Below are 21,913 nucleotides of genomic sequence, written 5' to 3' on the forward strand. Positions count from 1 at the left end.
TTGGCCGTCGCTATCCGGGTCTCGCGCATGCGCACGACGGAGCTGGCTCCCTCGTGCACATGCGCACTGGGCCAACATGACCTGCTTGCGAGCGCTCAGCGCTCGCGAGCGGGTCTGAATCAGGCCCAGAGTACACACACTGTGGATCCAGACGCAGAACTGGCACAGGAGGATGACACTAGGAGATTGTACTCAGATGATGTACTGAGTACACACACCCTGGTTCCAGACACAGAACTGGCACAGGAGTTTGACACTTTGGACATAATACTCGGATGACGTACTGAGTACACACACCATGGATCCAGATGCAGAACTGGCACAGGAGTTTGACACTTAGGAGATAGTACTCGGATAATGTACTGAGTACACACCGTGGATAACACTAGGAATATATCACTAGAAGAAATGAGCTTGGAACCTGGAACACTGCAACAGAAAATATTCACTGGAAGTAACAATGTTGTAGAGGCAACTTCCTGTTGTCCAGAGCCCAGCTAAATACCCTAAGGTAGCAGTCCATTGGAGGATAGTGTCAGCTGACAGCAAACAATGCTACCATTGGGTAAAGGGCTAATCAGGCGATTTAGACTGTCATGCCTGTGTCCATGATGGCAACCGCAGGAACCAAATCACGGAGCAGCACATGGATGTCTTAGCAGACCCCAGGTATAATCTTCAGCGCGTAACTCACCGCCGCACCTGGCGTCTGACTGATGGAGAGGTCAGGGGAAGCTGGTGCTGAGTTGAGTAACGGCCGATCCTAAGCCGCAACCTGACAGGATCTCTGTCTTTTGCCTTTTACATATTTTCCATGAATTTTATGGCTTTATTTGCTAATAGTGTACTTAGTACTATACTTTCGTATTTTTGGTTGTTTAGGAAGTGCTTTAAAGAGGCAGATTAAGTATAACAATGTGTGGCGTGAGGCCACTCATATAGGACCTCTGCCTTTTGCCCAGATTATTACTTTATTCCGAGTACTGCGTCTTAATTCGCTAATAGTGTACTAAGATGCTAATAGTGTACTGGAATTGGTATAAAGTAGCACATTAAGATACATATTTTTAAGAAAAAGTTGCACGGAGCAGATAAGTCACTAAATCCATGGCGCAATTTGAGGATGAATTTATGAGGACACTCAGAGTCGTAACTAGACTTTTTGGTGCCCTGTGCCAGAAAGAGCATTGGTGCCCCCCTCATTTTTCAAAGGGACATAATGCACCCAAAAAAGGGAAATAGCCTCATGGGGAAGGGCCAGGGAAGAGATAGGGGAGGCCAGGAGATGCTGGGGATAAAATAAGAGAACTCTACCAGTGAGAATGATAATAAACAGAAGTTTGACAGGCCCAAACATCGCCCCCTGACCTGTGGTGCCCTGTGCAATGGCACCGGCCGCACAACCCTTTCTAGGGTAGCTGGAAGTAAGCCGGAGTTAGAGTATGTAAATCATTCCAAAGGTGTGGGGTACTCCTATTTGGGCACACATATGGGGGTACCACAGGTGGTGAGAGCAAGCCAGGGTCAAAGCCATAACAATCAGTCTGAGAGTGGTGAGAGTAATCCAGTGTCAGTAACATGAACAGGATTACAGAACACAGCAACCAGGAAGCAAGGTAAGCGCTATCACCGGTACCTGAGTGAGAGTTTGGGGGCAAGAATCAGATCATGGCCCGGTATCCAATCAATGAAAGACCCATTTATCAAGTGATCACATGATCTGAGTACCAGAATGTGCCAGATGTTTCTGAATGATCATAACACAATATTGTGATTATGATGCAGCCGCCCCAAGAACCACCTGACGCAGCCCATAGGCCTCCCACAGACTACTTCAAACTCTTTTAAGAGAACTGTAAGACTAAGATTGTATGACTGAATAACCTGGCTGTAGCGACATATAGGCAGCTCACATTTATAAGGCTCCAGACCTACTGTAGGCCATAGCTTAGCCCACCCCAGCTCTGTGCAGTCACCTAGACCATATGCGAGATTGTAGACTATGACACATATACACAAAAGACAAAATGTCAGTTCTGGCTACAATCACTTGTAGATGACTTCCTTAATTAATTAAAACTTTTTACATTATACATGTAAAAACATGTATAATGTAAAAAGTAGGAACATGTAGGAACATGTAGGAACATCAAGGATGACTTTGTTTCATGTGTCACATTCCTAGATTTTCATGTTTTTATTACATTGTATTTGTACACACATAAATTCTTTGCCTTAGAACGTGCAAATGGGAGGAGCCAAAAGTGTCCTCTTACTGTCAGCATCAGATTTCCAGAACCACTGAGGACCAGGAAAGACCATGAAAACCCTTCAGTCCCTTGAAGTTCATTTAAAAATCTCATCACTGCCCCTAACCTGCATTCAGCAAAGTATGCCCCAGTCTGTCCAGCTTCTCCTATCAGAAGGAGCAAGTTTTGCAACCCCTACAGTCTTGATCTGCTAAACTTTATGTTGCAAATACTAGTGATAGCAATCACTCAAAATGGGTATATGATGTTTAAAAATGAGAAGAAACAACATTTGCAGTTCCACATTATTTTTCTTACTTTGCAATAATCCTTCTTTTTTTATACAGAATGAAATGATGGAGAATGAAATGTTGCAGAATGCTCTGCAGTGGCTACGGAGCATTGTCTTTCAAATAGACAGCCTGTATACAAAGGCCATGCTTGCTTACATGTTCACATTGTCCAAGGATTATGAGATTAGAGAGACCCTCTTGAAAGAACTGCACAATAAAGCTGTAAAAACAGGTGACTGTATGACGTTGGCAATGCCTAATAATAATAATATATGTAAGAATCTACACAGGTCCATAATAAACACTCACACTGAGATAGGAGTGGACATTGACTATCGATGGTTAGCAACCATCAATGGTTTGCCGATGATGATGGAGGTCTGACGGTTCTCCGACAGTGGCAGAGATGCGGCAATATTTTATTTAGTACACTGCTAACGGTGGATAGCTCTGCACCCCGTGGCACCACTTAGCCTCACCCTCTTCCCTGATTGACCAACTACTGTCATTTGTCCCACAGCAGGGATGTCCATCGATGGCTCAAACCATCGATGGTTTTCCATCGACGGTTTCAAACCATCTATGGAAATGACTAATGGCACCATCAATGGAGACCCACAATGGTGAACTCCACCATGTCCATCCCTAAACTGAGAGCCGCCCCTTTTATTCATAGGATATTACTTGTGCCGACACATATTGGACCTCATTCAGAGTCGGTCGTACGCAGCCGATGTTCGCTTTACTGCGCATGCGTACAGTTCGCATTGCGCGTGCGCAAACTAGCGGCTACGATCAGAAATTTCTCTCTCCTTCAACACCGCCAGGTCGGTAGTTTGAGTGACAGATTGTGGCGTTTGTGGGTGGTAACAGGGGAAGGTGCTTGAAAACGGGGGTGTGGAGATCCGAACTCAGGCGTGCCTAATTATGCGAACGGCGTTTAATGGGAGTGCATAAATTACAAAGTAGTGTCATGGCACACGTGACAGGGGAGGTTTTACACTGAAATGATCGTAGAGCTTAAGAGAGGGTCAGGTCAACGTTTAGCTCTACGACCAGTTCCGATGGTATACGATGCTCGCGATTAATCCTTATATAGCCGGAGATGACGTGCTATGCGTATGAGAAGTGGGCGTATTTTTAGCGAACCGACCGCATCCACCCCTTGGTCGACCAGCTAACGATCCGACCTTAGGGAAGCAACATGCGTGTGCATCATTTGCATATCCGGCCCCTTTTTCTATACGACCGAGCGGCCGCTTCGACCGACTCTGAATGAGGTCCATTGTTCTGTCAGTTTTAGTATTTACATGCTTAGTTGGTGTGAATGTATCAGTACTGAAGGTCACCACTCACACTTAACATATATAGGAGGAGCAAAATGAAAGATGCTGGTCATACTTTGCAGTATAATGTATGTAGCATTGTGTAAATACTTGGAGCATTAAAGAACATTTATCGGACAGTCTGTCCAGGCATTTTGTTACATGGTGATGCAGTTGCACCCAAATCACGGGAATAAATTGGGAGTATATGCAAAGTTGCTAGATGCATGCGGATCTACACTAGTAGCATATTTGGCAATCTCATGTTAGGCATAGGTCACATACACTTACAGTACATCCATTACCCATTCACTTTGCTTGCAAAGGACACAGGGGGTCATTCAGACCCGGTCGCAAGCACCGATGTGCTCGCAACCGGGTCGATGGGTAGCCCTGCGCACGTGCAGCGGCCGCACTGCGCGTGCGCAAGCCCCGGAGCGAGAGAGAAACTCTCCGGAGCTCACTACAAAAGGGGCGGCTGTCGATGTTGATCGACAGCTCACTCCTTTTTGTAGGCGGGCCGGTGGGGTGGTTTCCAAAATGGAGGTGTTCCTTAAGGAACGCCTTCTGTTTTGTGGGCGGCCACACTGACATCATCAGTGATGTCAGTGGGGAGCTTCCTGCTCCATCAGAGCAGAAAGCTCCCTGGGGCTTGCGAGTGCCCAGACCCAACCTTAGGGTCTGGTCGCAAGCCCCGATGGTCGCGATGGTGATCACCATCTCGACCATCACCCTGGTTGCTAGCTAAGCTGTGGGTGATAACCCACAGCTTAGCCTGCGACCATGAGGCCGCACCAAAAAATAAGCAGCGCCCGCCCTCATTCAGAGAGAGCGATCGCTTCTTGCGACCGCCTCTGAATGAGGTCCACATTCTCTATTAGATGTCAAAAAAACTTTAAAAAAAACTTCTCTAACACATCAGATATAATTTAGGGAAACCAGATTCATATTTGTAATCTTGGGATTCGAGATAAAAAAAATCTCAATCCCGGGATTGAATTGTACGTCCATTCAGCGACAGTATATGGGGTATACAATCGGGAAGCCAGCTGCCTTAATACCGGCAGCCGGCTTCCCGACTGTCATATCCCAGTGAGGGATGAAATGCCGGGCGTCTTGATGTAGACGCCTGACATTTCCCCGACGCCGGGAGACAGGCGCCCGGCATCCCGATCGAAGGGATGCAGGGCGCTGCGAGTGGACAGCCGTGGGGGGGGAAGATTTAGGTTTAGGGCACCCAGGGGGGAAATTAGGGTTAGGCACCCCCCCGGGAGGGTTAGGGTTAGGCCAGGGGGAGGGAGGGTTAGGGATAGGCACCCCCGGGGGGGATTTAGGGTTAAGGATCCCTCCGGGGTACTTAGGGTTAGGCAGCGGGGAAGGGGGGGTTAGGGTTAGGCACTTAGAGGGGGGATTAGGGTTAGGCACTTGGGGGGGAGGTTAGGCTTAGGCACCCCTAAGGAGGGTTAGGGTTAGGGGGTTAGGTTAGGTTAGATAGTACTTACCTATCCACGATCAGGATTTCCAGCGCTGTCGGGCTTCCGCTGCCGGGAACTCTGCTGTTGTCGGCCAGGCGGGAATCGAACCGCCAGTATTTCATACCGATTCCGTATATGGATGGGGGCCAAACTGAGAACACTCACCCATTTGAGATATTACTCACTGTGATGAGAGGAGGCCACCAAGGTTCTGAGAGGTCCAAGGCCTGCCAGGCATCAGAATCACCGTCAGAAGCATGTGAAGACAGGAGGCAGCAAATGTCCGGTGCTCTCCCGAACAGAGGCAGCTACCGGACCCAGTAGGAAGGTGTGGGCTGCTGAAGTCCAAAGCTAAGAAGTCCATAGCTCCGAATCCCCACTCTGTGTGCAGCAACTTACTGATTGGACCTGAAGAAGTACAGGGGAAGATTACTCAGGTAGGCAAAGGAAGTGCACTCTCCGGGGGTCCGCCAGTGCAGAAGGACAGATCCAATGTGTATCAGTGGTCCGGCAGATGCCGAAGCACAGCAGTAGCAATGTGCAAGCTCTAAGAAGCTGGCTGGCAGAGAGACCCAGGGAAATATGGCAGACGCCTGCCTCTAACCATCATGGCTTCCGACTGATACATTTTTTAATTTTACTAATCCCGAAATCCCATGATTGCCGCCTCCAATCCCAGGATTCAAATCCTAGACATTCTGGGGCTAAATCCCAGGATCCCGCGATTAGCATCAGCGGTGCATCCACAATCAGTTAATCACAAGCACTTTGGTAGTGCTAGTAACTAGGGATAGATATCGTAAGCCGATGGTTAGCAACCATCTATGTTTCTGATTCAATGGAAATACTTTTTCTATCGAATATCGTGAATTCGATGGTTGCCAGCCATCGGATGCAGCTTTCCAATGCCCATCCGATGGCTGGCTGTGGGAGGGGGAGAGGGCTGCTCTTCATATCAGAGCAGCGGGTGTGCAGCCGGAGAGTAGATGCCTGGCATCTATTCTCTGTGCAGGGAGAGCCTGGGGGCAGCTCAGCATCTCGGAGAGTGCTGTACACGCCCCCAAAGTGACGTGGACGGTCACGAGGCCCCACCCCTTTCACACATGCTCCACAACCGTTTTGCTCAAAAGTATAACAATCACAATGTTTATAGTATCGAATTGTTGCAATGCGGTGGCTAGTTGCTATCATATCGCATGATTTGACATCGGAAACCATGCAACCATTCAATGCTGGGCTTCCGCTGTCCATCCCTACTAGCAACTGCAACCTCCTACAAACAATATGGCTCTCACAGAGTTATGTCCATCTGTGTGTCAGCCTGCGCGTGCTCACATTTGCACAAAACAAATAATTTCTGTACTCGGCCTACATTCAGGAGAAAAGTCGCACATGTACGTCCACATAGTAATTTGACACAATTTACACTGCACAAACGGGCTTAGGGCCTGATTCAGAGCCGGACGCTATTTGCGCTCGCTCGTTCATTAAAAAGGGGTTGCTATTCAAATGAACCGTTCGCACTTTGCGGTCTGTTCACGCCTCTATGTCTGAACGAGCGAACAAAACTTGCGGTCATCATTTTGAAAAAGACGCCCCCTGGCCGCTCGCACCATACGTCATGTCCGCTATTTAATAGATTAATCGAGTACATCGAACAGCGTATGAACTGCTCGCTATTCTTGTGGTTGGTTTTTCCTACCACAATCTTGCGAGCAGTTCTGACTGTAAATCAACCAAGTGACGTGGTCAATGAAGCTCCTGTATTAATTATGCACACCCATAAAACGCCGTTTTGACCTTTAAGCACGCCTGCGTTCTGATTTCCACTCCCCGTTTTCAAGCACCTTCCCCTGTTACCACCCTCATACGCCTCCTCCTGTCACTCAAAATAGCAGGCATTCGCTATTTAGCGAACAAACGATTTTCGGCCGCACTGACTGGTTCGCGCATGCGTATTAAAGTCCGTACGCATGCGCAGTTGTGCGAACATCGGTCGGAATGAACGAGCGGCCGCTTACGAGCGGCTCTGAATCAGGCCCTTAGTTCTCACTCTGCTAAACTCTCACATTTTCTAAACTCTCGCCCTATTACTGTACATTTGGCCCCATGTGTATGAGAACACATCTGTATGTATATATGTGTGATAGGGAATCAGTATGAATCACCGCCGGACCTAAGCCCGGCAGACAAAATACAGACGCCGGAAGGCCAGCAGCTGAAAATCCGACTGAGGTAAGTAAAACCCTAACCCTCCCCTCTCCCTCTTCCCCTAGCTTAAACCTAACCGCGATGGGGGGGTGCCTAACAGGGGCGTATCTACCCATTGGCCCGGATGGCACTCGCCAGGGGCGCCGACCAAAGGGGGGGTCGCCAGCCGGCAGTGACACCAACAGCCAAGGGGTGGACAAGTCCCCCGGCCCACAAGTGTAGGGCAGACCGCAGTGATAGCGGTCTGCCCTACACAATTTACAAACACACAGCCGCCATACGTCATGACGTCTCTCCCATGCAGGAGAAGAGCGGGCCGGGACTCATAACGGACAGCGGCGGTTGCGTCAGGAGCGGAAATCAGGTAAGTTCAATTTTTGGGGGGTCTTTGTGTGTGTGTGTGTGTGTAAGCCTGGCACTACAGGGGGGGAGGCACTGAAATAGGGGGTGGCCGCTACTGGGGGAACTTAATGGGGGGTGCCCACTACTGTGGGCACTGTATAGGGGTGGCCACTGCTGGAGGCAATTTATGGGGGGTGGTCACTACTGGGGGCACTGTATAGAGGTGGCCACTACTGGGGGAAAGTTAGAGGGGGCGGCCACTACTGGGGGCACTGTATAGGGGTGGCCACTACTGGGGGAAATTTAGGGGGGTGGCCACTACTGGAGGCACTGTATAGGGAGGATTACTACTGGGGGATTACTACTGGGGGCATTGTATAGAGGGGGGTAGGGGGCGCCAGTCCATAACATTGCCAGGGGCGCTTGGATCGCTAGATACACTCCTGGTGCCTAACCCTAAATCCCCCCGGGAGTCCCTAATCCTAACCCTCCCCCCCCCCCCACGGCTAAACGCTCCCGAAGCCAGGCTTACCTAAAATCGGTATGACGGGCGTCGGGGTTTCAGCGTGGGGCTGATGATAGGCGTTGGTATTTAGACGCCTATCATTAGTCCCGTGCCGGGATTTCATCCCTGCGATAGCTATAGTTTATTTCAATATAAGTGCATGCAAACAATTATTATACTCACCACTTAAAATGGGATGTAGTTGACTCGGCATCCTGGGACATACAATGCTGGGAGTCAGAATTCCAACGGCTGAGATCCCAATGGTGAGAATTAGGGTTAGGTTTAGGGTTAGGCTTGGGGGGGGGGTTGATGGTTAAGGTTAGGCTGTGGGAGGGGAGGGTTAAGGTTAGGCTGTGGGAGGGGAGGGGAGGGTTAGGGTTAGGAGAAGGGTTACAATAATGACCTGCATGCATCGGGTTTTCCAACCTTTGGGATTACGCTGCTGGGATTCTGACCGGCGGCATTATCAGCGCCGGGATCTCTTACCCAACCTCTTAAAATGACATTGTTACTTCCATGCTTCTTTTTAGCTGGAGAAACATATTGGCCCGCAAACCCAAATAATCCTTCCAAAGAATCTTCATGGTCCCAGCCGAACTCTAATGAGGTGGAGACAGCATCATATATGGTCCTGGCTCATCTATCGGATGTCCCAACAACTCAGGATATCAAAGAGGCTTCAAGTATTTCCCGTAGGCTTTCACGGCAACAAAACCCATATGGAGGTTTTGATAATACTCAAGTTAGTAATTGCAATGCATAAGTGACATACGGTGATGGAAGGAGAAGGCAGGATCCTAGGATGGGAGTATAAAATCTCTCTCCCTCTCTCTTCATAGGAAACAGTGCTAGGACTCCAGAGTCTAAGCCGATTTTCTAAGATCACATACACTAGACATGGAGGATTGGACGTGGTACTGAGTCAAGATGAAGAGAATGTTTTGGATCATTTCCAGGTGGAGGAAGCAAATAGACTCCTCCTACAGAAGACACAACTTAAACAGTTGCCTGGGAATTACAATGTGCAGGTCAATGGTGTTGGTTGTGCCTTTGTACAGGTAATACAACATATTAGGTTAGCAGTATCACTATAAGATTTTGTATTCTAAACACAGCCATCTAATATAATAAAGTGTGATTTTACAACGTGATATTTGTGTATCAGTATATTTCATATAATAAAATAGTAATTCATCCCAACTCTTCCAACAGATAACACTAAGATACAACATGTACACTGCTAAAGTCAGCTCCTTCTTTGATCTTCACATAAACATCACCGCAGAAGACAGTAAAGACCAGTCTAAATATCGCTTACACTATACTATTTCTGCAAGGTGAGTTGGGATAGCCACAGGGTATAAATCAGACGTTATTGAGTTTTGTTTCACCTGGGGCCCAGAGCTGATCATATACGGATGTGTGCACATACACCTGTCCCCAAATCACACTAAACAGCACCGGACTCAGGGCCATATAGAGTGGGAACAGGCCTGGGTACTGGAGGGGGCATGGACAAAAAGCGGAGGTGTGGCCACTCCCTAAAAAATATAAAAATGTACCACCCAATGGTAAAAAATCTATACAACTCATGTAACTTTGACAAGGAAGATGGGCCCAGTCCTTAGCTCTGTGTCCCATAGCAGCAGCATCCCTTGCACCAATGATAATTATGCCCATGCAATCTAGGGTGAATTAGTAAAAGATGGGTCCGATATGAGTGACCCGTGCCATGCATCGTTAACGATGCATGACTTACACTAATTCTTTTTGCTACTTAGTACACTATGGGCCTGATTCAGCTTGGATGGCAGTTCCTAATAAGTATGCAATCGGCCGATTGTTGCGTACTGCGCACGCATCGCAATGCGTGTGCACGAACCGGTCACTGCAATCGCAGTGACTACGCAGACCCATCGCAGAGTGATTGACAGGAAGTGCCGTTTGTGGGTGGTGACGGTGGGGTGGGCGGTGAAATGCAGGTATGGTAGTGCGTTTGAACCCAGTTGCAGGAGCGCGCATAAATTATCCACTATAATGCCCTATGCAGCCTGAGGCCTCATTGCTTGCGCTGAAATTAGCAATTTCTGATTAAGGTCAGGGCTTGTGCAAGTGTGCGTGAGGCTGCGATGGTACTCGATGGTACCGATGTTTTCATAGACTTGCTAAACATTACGGATGTGTGTAAGGTAAAGTGGGCGTCCTTATGTAGTGCTGCGGTGGCATTGCGATCGCAATAAATTAGCATACTATCGCAGTTGAACTGCGTGCGTAATCAGTATTGCATTTGCAATAGCGATCCTTACTGTATCAGGCCCTATGACCCTGTTTCATGTCCAGATACTGTTGTGGGGCCTCACACAGTTTTCTGATTATCGGAAAACAGATCATGTGCAGAACCCATTCCGCTCATTTGCAGAACCGTCCGGAGATCTCACTGGTAGATCTCTCAAGCCGCAGCATGATTGACATGAAGCAGCATTTGGGGGGACGGAGTGGAGATGTGCCTGGCCATCGTTCCTGGGAGTGTCTGAGGCCATGGTATGGGTCGGTGGACACAGATTTCCTGGCCTCCGAGGCTGCAGGCCTGAGTAAGCTGAAACTTAGACTGGCCGGTGCTGTCGCCATCGTGACCAATGCTGCACTCATATTGCTACTGTTGTCAGGCGGTGTCTGCTTCCTTTAGATGCCTCCAGCAGTATTTTAATATTTGCTGGACAGTATTGTACATCCGCTACCTTGCGGCTGTGCAATATCGTCCAGACCTGAATCAGGCCCTTTAAGCAAAAATACACAGAATCAAAGTTGCTCATAATAAATGTATTGGCCCATCACAGGTGCATGTCAGGGAGGGGTTAATCTCAACAAGAGAGAAAAATAAAACACAAATTCCCCCGCGACTTTGCAATGGGCCAGCAGAAGACACAGGCATGCTACCTAATAATAAAATGCAGAAAACTCAAGCTGGATGCACACCATACGACGGTGTTACCCAGTGATGCAATGGTGCAACGTAACGATACACTGCGAGCACCGTACACACTTCATCATCCGGCATCACTTCATTACCTGCTGCATGTAACAGCACAGCGTTATTCATTGCATCCCATCTGTCATGCAGAACAGCAGGTGGGACGATGCGAGGAATGGCTGTCATGAACAATGGATCAGGCTCGCTCTGAATGTGGGCGGCCGCTTGTCTTTTGAAGTGCGGCCTCCTGGTCGCTAGCTAAGCTGTGGGTTACCACCCACAGCTTTAGCGACCGACCAGGTTAATGGTCGCGACGGTCAAGACCATCGCGACCATCGGGGCTTGCGACGAGACCCTTGAGGTTGGGTCTCGGCAACCGCAAGCCCCAGGGAGCTTCCTGCTCTGATCGAGCAGGCAGCTCCCCACTGACATCACTGTTGATGTCAGTGCGGCCGCCCACAAAACGGCATGTGTTCCTTAAGGAACGCCTCTGTTTGTGAAACCACCCCCAACATCGACAGCCGCCCCGTTGGTAGCGAGCCCCGGAGCAAGAGAAATTCTCTCTCGCTCCGGTGCTTGCGCACGTGCAGTGCGGCCGCTGCACATGCGCAGGGCCTAAACATTGACCCGCTTGCGAGCGCTCAGCGCTTGTGAGCAGGTCTGAATGAGGTCCACTATACAATGTCTACGATATATTATTCCGATCAGCAACAGAACGATATATCACACGATACATCGTATAGTGGGACTAATTCAGAGATGTACACAAACCCTATGGCATGACAGCATGTGCAGAACAGGTCTTGCACGCAGTGCCCCCTGAGCAGCAGCCTATTCAGGGGCGGTGCGGCCTGCGTTGCAGAAAACATGGGTGTGATGCCTCTGTTTGTTTGAAGTGCCGAGGCCAGGGTCTGCATCCCCCGACACAGGCCGCGGCTATAAAGCTGTGAGGACCTGTGGGTAACTGAGGTGGTCTTTCAGATGATCCTGCGCTGCATCAGGATGCAGCACTTGGATCTGTGATGCTGCCAGGAGGCGTTTTTTTCTCCTCTCTGCGTCCAAAGATGCAGCAGCGATGTGAACTGCCTCCATCTCTATATCAGGCCCTGTGTATACCCAGCTTTAGTTACACACATTTGTAAATACATGATAGGCCACGTCAAGGCGTCTCTGCTCAGGTGGTCCCACACTACATAATAATAGTCCCACTTGGCTCTCCTTATAGAACCACATTAATAGGGTGAAGTGAAGATACCCGCACCTAATTTTTTCTACATTTATTTTTACTGAAAGTGGAACTGGACGCCCCGGGCAGGACTTCCAGTCTACTGTGCACGTGTGAGCCAGTTTTGCTGTCTGGAGAGACATACTGGCAGCAGAAGTGATCAGATCAGCCTAACAGCTGCCATGTGCAACTGCTGCTTTGGATCCCTCTCCCTATAGGTTTGCAAAAATGTATCCCATGGGCTACCATGGCTAAAGCCATCTAAAGATGGTGTTACCTATCGGAGCAAAGTTCCAAAAAAGCACAGTAGCTCCGCTAGATATAGTTATGAAGCAAAATAATGACAAACTAGCTTGACCAATGGATCTGAGGAGGGGAAAAGACATTGGGGCAATTTCATAGTGATATACGAAGGCTAAGGCAGCAGCGTGTAGTGGCGGTCGCCCGTCTGCGGGTTTATGCAAATGACCACACTCCTTCACTTGTGTATATTTGTGCATCTGAATGTGGAAGGACTGAGAGGGATTTCATGTGACTCAGAATCAGGTCTATGGTGGGAAACATAAGATGTGTGCAGGCAAATATTGGATGATCTGGTACCAGGGATAAGTGAGAAAAGATGATGAGCCTGGAGGATACTAACAGATGGAAAAGTCTCCTCAGTATGTTTATAGAGGTGACCATAGCAGATAATGGGAATATCTGTTGCGGTTCCTCCATTGTTGATTGGAAAGGCAATCCCCATAGGTTTTTATGTAGGCTGCTAAATTATGAAATACTGCACAAAATGAAAATAGAAGACCGCTGTCTTAGATGTAAGTACATAACCTGATTATTCCATATTCTATACTTGTATTAGTTTTATTTATTGTTTCATTAAATAGGTAATACGGGTGAATAAATCTTATGTAGCACTATTATTTGCAGAAGTTGAGAAATTCTACCAATTTATTAACAGGTCACCATTTGTTTGGTGTGTTGTGTGTTTCAGGTACATGGGACCTCGTAAGGTAACAAACATGGTCCTGCTAGAGAGTGAATTACCTTCAGGGTTTAGTGCTAATTCAGAGTCTCTGACAAAGGTAAGAGGAGGATTACTGATGCATATTCAGTTTATGAAGACGGCCTCTAGGTCTAGCCCCTCCCTCCATGCACACACCACCACCTAATAGCTGGCATTACATGCCATGAACTTAGTGTGACAGGTAAAAGGGGCCCTTTGCGTGTGCTCACCATGATGACCTGATTAGGATGTCCCTTGCTGAGCACTGTCGAAGCCCCCCTGTTGACTGACAATAACATGCTAGACAAAAATAGCACAAGAAAATAGTCAGTAAGACCCACAGTGACCTTCACCAGATGGGTGAAAAGGCATCACAGGCAACATGGCCCTTACATGGGCGTGCAAGGATCACCAAAACCATTAGGAGGCAAACAAGGACGACCACACACAAAAGGTATTCTCACCGCAATCACTCTTGTCACCTTGCTTGAAGAACACACAGCACCTACCATCCCATAAACTAACACTACGCACAATATATGGCCCTAACTATAGCTGACTTAGGACCTCATTCAGAGTCGGTCGTTGCGGCCGCACGGTGGTAGGGGAAAGGGGCCGGATATGCAAATGAAGCGATCACAAGTTGCGGTCCTAAGATGAGATCGTTTGCTGAACGACCGAGGGTAAGATCACAACACACATCATCTCCTGGGATATAAGGATTAATCGCGAGCATCGGAAACCATCGGAGCTGGTCGTAGAGCTTAAGGTTGACCATACCCTCTCTTAAGCACTACGATCAAGTCAGTGTACAAACCTCCCATGTCACGTGTTCCATGACACTACTTTGTTAATTATGCACTCCCGTTAAACGCCGTTCGCATAATTAGGCACGCCTGCGTTCGGATCTCCACTCCCCCGTTTTCAAGCACCTTCCCCTGTTACCACCCACAAACGGTTCATTCTGTCACTCAAACTAACGACCTGGCTGTGTTCAAGGAGAGAGAAATTTCTGATCGTAACAGCTAGTTTGCGCACGTGCATTGTGAACTTTACGCATGCGCAGTTCAGCGAACATCGGCTGCGTACGACCGTGCGGCCACAACGACCGACTCTGAATGAGGTCCTTAGTGTGAGCAACAAAATTAGTCACTTGGATGTGGTGCACTGTGCTAAAGGCTTAACAACAATCTTTCTACTGTGTAAAGGTTTCCCAATACAAGACAACAAGTCAACGGTACCACATCAAATAAAGGTACACTCAGACAAAAGCAGGGCAAACAACAAGGGTATTTACCTCCTTAATTCTGCTGGAAGTCAGGGGTTCTTTGCCTAAGTCGTGCCTAATACAGGATGGCTCCTATCCCTACCTTGAAAATAGGGTCTTGTGCCCAGAAGATAAGGAGGGTATAATTTGTTGCAGTGCCCTAACCTGCTATAAGGAACTTGGTGGGAAAGATGATAAAAATACTGGCATGAGGGCTGGCTGACCCCTCGTGCCTCAGATGGTCAACAGGTCTAGTGCCTGAAACAATACTGGGACCACGGGCCTAGTGCCCAAAGTGTATGCATGGGCCCAATGCCTGAAAATCACTTTCACCCCAATGGGCCTAATACCTGATAAACCTGGTGGTTTAGGCAGGAGTTAAATGTACGTTATAGTAACCCAAGGACGCCTACCATTGGTGGAAGATGCAGCAGCAGGTAGCATTACATTTCTCTTTTGCTTTCCATTGCTGATATTCCTCTCCGTGGCACCTGCTGGCTCCTCAGCTTGCCTGGCACTGTCTTCCGTTCATTTCTCCCATTGACCGTAATGTCTTTGGCCTTGCGCTTGTCATTTTCCGTCTTTTGGCGCCTCTGAAATTCTTTTTCATGATCCTAATCTCTCCACCATTCAGCATTGACTAACTACCTGCTCGAGACAGCCAACCAGTGGCTGTTGACATAGTGAGCTGTGATTGCTACTAGTAACTGAAACCTCAGACGTTCATAGCAATCCCAACAAGTGGCAACTGGAACTGGAAACTTCACAAGGCTACAGAACTGGAATTCCCGACTGAGAGAGTCTGGAACCAGTCGTACCAAACTCAACCCCAGCCCCTGGATACAGGAGCTAAAGGCTGGAACCCACGACTAAGAACTCAGATAAACCTGCTGGGCAAACTTAGAGGTTCATAGCACCGAATCTGTAACCTAGAGACTCGGAAGTAAGGACTAGTGACAGATATGAAGGAACTGAAGGCGAACAACCATGAGGCTGAATTGTCCCGTGAACCCACACCCTGATCACAAACCTGGAACTGGAATCAGTATTCGGAATTCATAAACTGGAAGCAGAGATACCCCAAGACTCCAGCCGACCTAGCTCTCGACCCTGGAGACTGTGCCCGATCTCACTCCTAGAACCAGACCTTGGCACTCAGGAACAGCCCCAGAGAAGAAACAGAAACCAGAGAATCTAATCCCAGAACTGACCTATGGATCCCAGTCAGAGGAATGGAGCAGTAGTCCTTGGACACAGCTCAGATGAGTAATGCATGCAGGAGGTGTGACGCCTCCTGCTGCATTACTATTTTACAGCATATTACATTATTAATAGCAGCTACGATAGCTACTGCATTCTCTGCTGAATCACCCCCTGTGTGTAACCGCTGGTTTATGTCACAGGGCACTTTGTAAAAATGAATATTATTTATCTCACAAATGACAGTTCCTCTTTCATGTTCTTCTTTTATCAGCTGAAAACTCATACCTTAGTTAGAAGAATTGAAACTCCAGACAACAAAGTTGTTGTTTATATCACAGAGGTAAGGGGAAGAGTCTGAGATGGCGTGAATGAGACAAAATAATAATAAAAATTGTCGGCATACTGAGGTCAATATAGTAATTGGTGACATTGGGTCTGATTCAGAGCTGGACACAGTAGTGTAGCGGCTGTGACTTTTGCCGCAGCCGGTACATGGTAATACCGCAGCCAATGGGCATCCTATGGAGATGGTCGTGGCGCAAATTTGACGATGTGCTCACAAAGATGCAATATCGGCAGATCCATCGGGTCCACTGCACCGCCGGTATCAGGGGAACTGTGTCTTTAGATGCAGTCCCTGAGACTGACACAACCCAACACGTCCGCCCCCATTAACTACCCCACCCCAGTCCACGCCCAGGAATGCCCATCGAATTTGCATAGATCTCTATGCAATTTCGATATGCCTTCCCCTGTGGTAACCCATCGAGACGCACATGCAGTGCATCTCAGACACATGCACAGAAGTAACACATTGGGCGCTTGCATCCAATGTCTTATTACTGTTCACTTCTCAATCAGGCTCATCATCACTGCCGACCTCCTGACTGCATAAACTTGTTGATAATATGTTCTTCACAGGGGGTGCTCCATGTAGCTGTCCTTGCTAGGGTTCATTTCACAGCCCTTACTGAAAATCATTCTGCAGTGTTCAAGGGAGGTAGCCCTCACTCTTGGCGAGGCAGCCAGTGCCTTGCCCATCTACTCCTTGCTGGCTGCAGGATCGAGGGCAACCTCTCCTGACTACTTCAGATGTCAAGTTTATAAACATGTTAGCGGCCTAAGTTCTTGAGTGTGAACCTTGTACTCAAAACTCTTACATTCCTTAACCTTAAGATATAACCACTTAACTGAAAAAAAAAACATATAAAATACCTTAAATAAAGAGTCAGACACATAGATTTGCCGTAAAAGTAAAGCCAATTTATTTTTACAAAAATCAGGGAAAAGTATTTGGAAGAGATGAGAAGATATGGTGGCAACCAGTGAAAATGGCACTAACCATAAAACATCCAAACACACAACATTCTTTGGTGAACCACCCTCCCTTGGAAGCTTCTTGTAGGACAGTGTCACCCTGCCCATCAGCATCACCAAACTAAGGGAGGATGCACCCAAAAATTCTTATTGATCCACTAAAATTAACATTAGCTGTTCCACACTGCAACATCCAGACCATGTCAGGACTCCTCCTCCACCGACAGAAAGCGTGACCTAGGAAGCGGGGAAGGAAAGACTTCAAGATTCAAAGAGGAAGAGACCAGGAAGGGCTGTCCCTTATACAGTAAAGACAATTACAAACTCCCCCTTATCCATAAGCACAACCAATAATTAAACTATCTCAGAATAAACGTTATTAAACAGACACCATTTTGAACTCATTGCATCCCCCAGGTTCCACACACAAACACCGGCCTGGGGTTTAATCTACCTCATTCTTAATTAATCATTTAGCTGTCCTTCCAATATTCCAGGTAAATAACATTCTGCATTTATGTTAAACATGTGCAATGGGCAAGTAGCATTTAAGCTTCTGAGCAATTCATAAACCTCTATCAGTCCAATGTTTTCATACAACCTGTTTTGTCCCAAACAGGTTTATGTGGGTTATTCTTTATTTTTATTTTTTTAAATTTCATCTTTATCACTTTTTTGTTTGATTGTTGATTTGTATTGTTATCCATTAATTTGCTTTTATTCCTCTCTTTCTCATTGACTGTTCTGGCAGCTGTGTAAAGAATTTCAGAACTTCACGTTTTCAGTTCAACAAGATTTTATGGTGCAAAATCAGAAATCGCAGTTTATTAAGGTGTACGATTACTACCAAACAGGTACCAAAATAGAATATGGCAACATCTTTGGAAATTAATTAATTAATTTGCCTTGAAGTTCTGATAGTTTCTAATTTACATAGATCACATAAATAATATTTATGTAACAAATCCCAGAATGGAGGAATTATATATATATATATTAAGTAATCTAATTATAAAGGATACATATTTTGTTAACAAAAGGGATGGATTTTGTTCAAAGCAACCTAAATCCATAAAGTGCATGAGGGGTTACTCCAAGAGGAAACAGGTGGTTATACAAAATATCGAGGGGATGTGTACTTTATTAAGCTTCCTAAGAGTGGAGAAGATGACAAGTGGAAACGTTGCCAATACCCATAGGTAACCAATCAGCTTCTACCTATCATTTTATAGACTGTTTTTGATAATTGCTAGCTAGAATTTGATTGGTTACTATTTGAAACTTCTTCACATGTCTGTTTCTCCACTCTTTAGGTGGCTTGATACATCTCCCTCCATAGCCTTTGAGAATGTAACTCTGTAGACCGACCATTCCTTGTTTAAGCCATAGCAAATAATGGTAGCGGCTCTATATTACATTTTTAAGCTTCACTTCCCCTTACCATGTGTATAATTGTCCCCATGTAGAGGATATTAAGTGTAGCTAGTAAATAATAGTAGGTTTACAGCTGTGTCTTTCATCATGTACAGTGCTGCTATGTAAGAAATAGTATCCATGTATTTATTATCCCAACCATTGTGTTGCATCATTTAAGCATCCGGGAGCCCCAGACGATTTTTTTGGAGTCTCCTGGCCATTCTGGGAGGGTAGGCAAGTAGATAGATCCTAAAAGTTCTCCTTTTAAAGAGCATCCCCTTTACATTGTGTACCTATAATTTGTCGTTTATTAGTTGAGCTGTAGAATATTGTCATATTTAAACTACTGTTTGTCAGATAAATACTAAAATATTTAGCAACGCACCTCATATTACACACTAATAGTAGTTTCTGCTCATAGGTGGGTGTGTCCAGCTAGACATAGCTATGTCATTCTAAAGTTCCCATGGTGACGCCTCGGTTTATTTGACAGTTACAGTTATCAATCTAGATGTTCTTCCAAACACTTCAAGTGTTAAAACATCATTTTAAAACATAGTTTTGGAAATTCTTAAGTCTAATTTTGTGTTTTCTAACAGGAGAAGAAGCATCTATGATATATTACTTGCCCAACCAGGTGAGTGGCTGTCAACATGAGAACTTTCTACCTTAATGATGTAATTTGTCCCTTGTCAATGAATAAGCTGCTTACTTGAGTCGTGACTATCGAGCTCAGGCCTTAAAATGTCTGCCTCCGCTGTGCAACATACAGTATGTTGTGATAACATAAGCTGATGTGGCATTTGGACCACAATGAATTGAGATTATATTCTAATTGAGTTTTATGTGTGTTGTCTTTCTCATAAGCTGCAGTGATCCTCATAGAACAGAGAAGACTGAAACTGACACTGCAGATATTGTATACAGCAAGGACAGTATCGGACCACTAAAGTATCAATAATAATCAATATAATCATCAACCAATGAAGAAAACCTGAAGAGTGTTGTATCTTCAAGGATAAATCCAATCAAAACTGAACTTTATGTTTAGGTGAGAACAGACAATAAGAAAATTGCTTACCTACCGATTACAGCTTGGATACTCTGACCTCGCAGGTCCCCATCATGCGTCTAATGAGCAGGAGATCCGCTCCTACAGGTTTTTCCGATTGTTCAGGTGTCATCGAAGCTGCACCCCCATCAGTTTCTCGAATGAACAAGCATTTCCCCATGTCGCTTAACTCACTATCTCACCTAATTCCACCCAAAACTATATTTTTAATATAACATTAAAAAACTTTATACTTATTATGTTTTTTGTGTACACTTCAAATGACACGACTCATAAACAGCCATATGTGGATTATGTGAAGATGTGATTTTTAACAAAGTTACCGTAGGTATTAATTTTAGAATTTAGAGATAGAGGGCCAAATGTAATAGGGTGAGAGTTTAGAAAATGTGAGAGTTTAGCAGTTTAGTTTGTGCCTGCGTAAAATGAGGGGGTCCATTTGGCTGGTGATTTATACAGCGCTGCTGCTGCCGACGCGGGACTCTGGAGAGGTAAGTATTGAATAAATGGGTGCAGTGTGGGCCCCCTTGGACCCAGGAGCCTGTGTGCACCGCACACCATGCACCTATTATAGATGCACCCCTAAATCTGAAGTGGTCCCTTTATTTTCAATCATAAAAGAAGTCTCCATAGCTTTCTATGGGGACTGCGAAAATGGACACTTTACCAAGCTCCAAGCTTGACCCCTACTAATGCCATTTTGTAGTCTATAGGCTACATTTTCGCATAACTTGCCAGCTTGCCTACATGGCTGTACATTTGCAGTAGACAAGTTGGGTCCAAACCCATCAGTAAACTGATAGTGTAAGCTATTACTATACTTCTTAATCTCCCCTGGGATGGGCTCTTATCAGAGCCACTGCCCCAGCAAGAAAAATTGATAAATAGCTAAAATGATATGCAGCAATAACAAATTATAATTAACCAGGGACTTTTGTGATCATTGAAAACTAAGGGGGAGATGTAACAAACCTTGGAGAGAGATAAAGTACTAACCACTCAGCTCCTAACTGTCATTTTATAGGTTATGCTTGAACAATGGCAGTTAGCAGTTGATTGGTACTTTTGATAAATCTCCCCCTGTGGCCCTAAATGAGAGATATTTTTCAGTTTACAAAATTGTGACTAAGACAAACTTGAAACTTCTTACTAGGGGCCTGATTATCTACGGATCGCAATATTGCGTATGCACGCAGTTCAACTGCAATACCAAGCTAATCCACTGCGATTGCAATGCAAACTCAGCACTACATAAGGACGCCCACTTTACCATATGGACATCCGTAATACTTAGCAGAATAGCAAAACCATTGGTGCAATCGACTACCATCGGACCCATACGCACAGTTCATAAGCCCTGACCTTACTCAGAAATTGCTAACAGTCAGGCACGCTATGAGACCTCAGGCTGCGTAGGCTATCGCAGTGGCTAATTTATGCACGCAAACGCACTGGCACACCAGTGTTTGGCCGACCACCCCCCCCGTCACCACCCACAAATGGCGCTTCATGTCAATCACTCTGCGATGGATCTGCATAGTCTCTGTGGTAGCAGTCCCGATAGCAGTGGCCGGCTTGTGCGCGCGTACAACGATGCGTACGCATGCACAGAACGCAACAATCGTCCGATTGCGTGCGTATTAGTAACTGTGATCCAAGTTGAATCAGGCCCGAAGATGTTTATCAGTTGGCTTTTGATACACATAGCCTTTCATAGGAATACATAAAAAGAGCATAGAATTACATCCCTACTGAACTGGATAAAGGCCTTTAAGAAAGCCATAGTTTGATAGGCTCTGCTCTGAATTCTGAAGGGTAGAGTTATCGAACCTTCAAGGCAGAAAAAAATGGAGAAATTCCCCATATTAACCAATTATCATCTACAGTAGCTATCATTTATCTAGCACAATCTGTGAAATGATAGAAGCTGATTGGTGGCTATGGTGATACATCTCCCCCAGCATATTAAACAATCACACAGTATTCAAGGTTTGAAATGTTAATATATTGCTTTACGGAAACTGTTAAACGTTTAT

The 21,913-nt window shown here is 46.2% G+C and overlaps 1 protein-coding gene across 1 annotated transcript in view; it reads left to right on the forward strand.

Annotated features, from left to right (window-relative positions):
* The window catches only part of LOC148518866 (alpha-2-macroglobulin-like protein 1), a 119,819-nt gene extending 100,108 nt beyond the window's left edge, over window positions 1–19,711 (forward strand). The window contains exons 28-37 of the mRNA XM_088476946.1: window positions 2,430–2,432; window positions 2,597–2,774; window positions 8,934–9,145; window positions 9,243–9,461; window positions 9,616–9,740; window positions 13,591–13,681; window positions 16,344–16,412; window positions 18,141–18,243; window positions 19,405–19,442; window positions 19,679–19,711. Coding sequence (XP_088333072.1) covers window positions 2,430–2,432; window positions 2,597–2,774; window positions 8,934–9,145; window positions 9,243–9,461; window positions 9,616–9,740; window positions 13,591–13,681; window positions 16,344–16,412; window positions 18,141–18,243; window positions 19,405–19,442; window positions 19,679–19,681 — 1,041 coding nt within the window. The 3' untranslated portion in view covers window positions 19,682–19,711. The remainder of the gene's footprint in view (window positions 1–2,429; window positions 2,433–2,596; window positions 2,775–8,933; window positions 9,146–9,242; window positions 9,462–9,615; window positions 9,741–13,590; window positions 13,682–16,343; window positions 16,413–18,140; window positions 18,244–19,404; window positions 19,443–19,678) is intronic.
* Window positions 19,712–21,913: the final 2,202 nt, after the last annotated feature.

Source organism: Taudactylus pleione, unplaced genomic scaffold, assembly GCF_031769625.1.
Source record: "Taudactylus pleione unplaced genomic scaffold, aTauple2 ptg000198l, whole genome shotgun sequence".
NCBI lineage: Eukaryota > Metazoa > Chordata > Amphibia > Anura > Myobatrachidae > Taudactylus > Taudactylus pleione.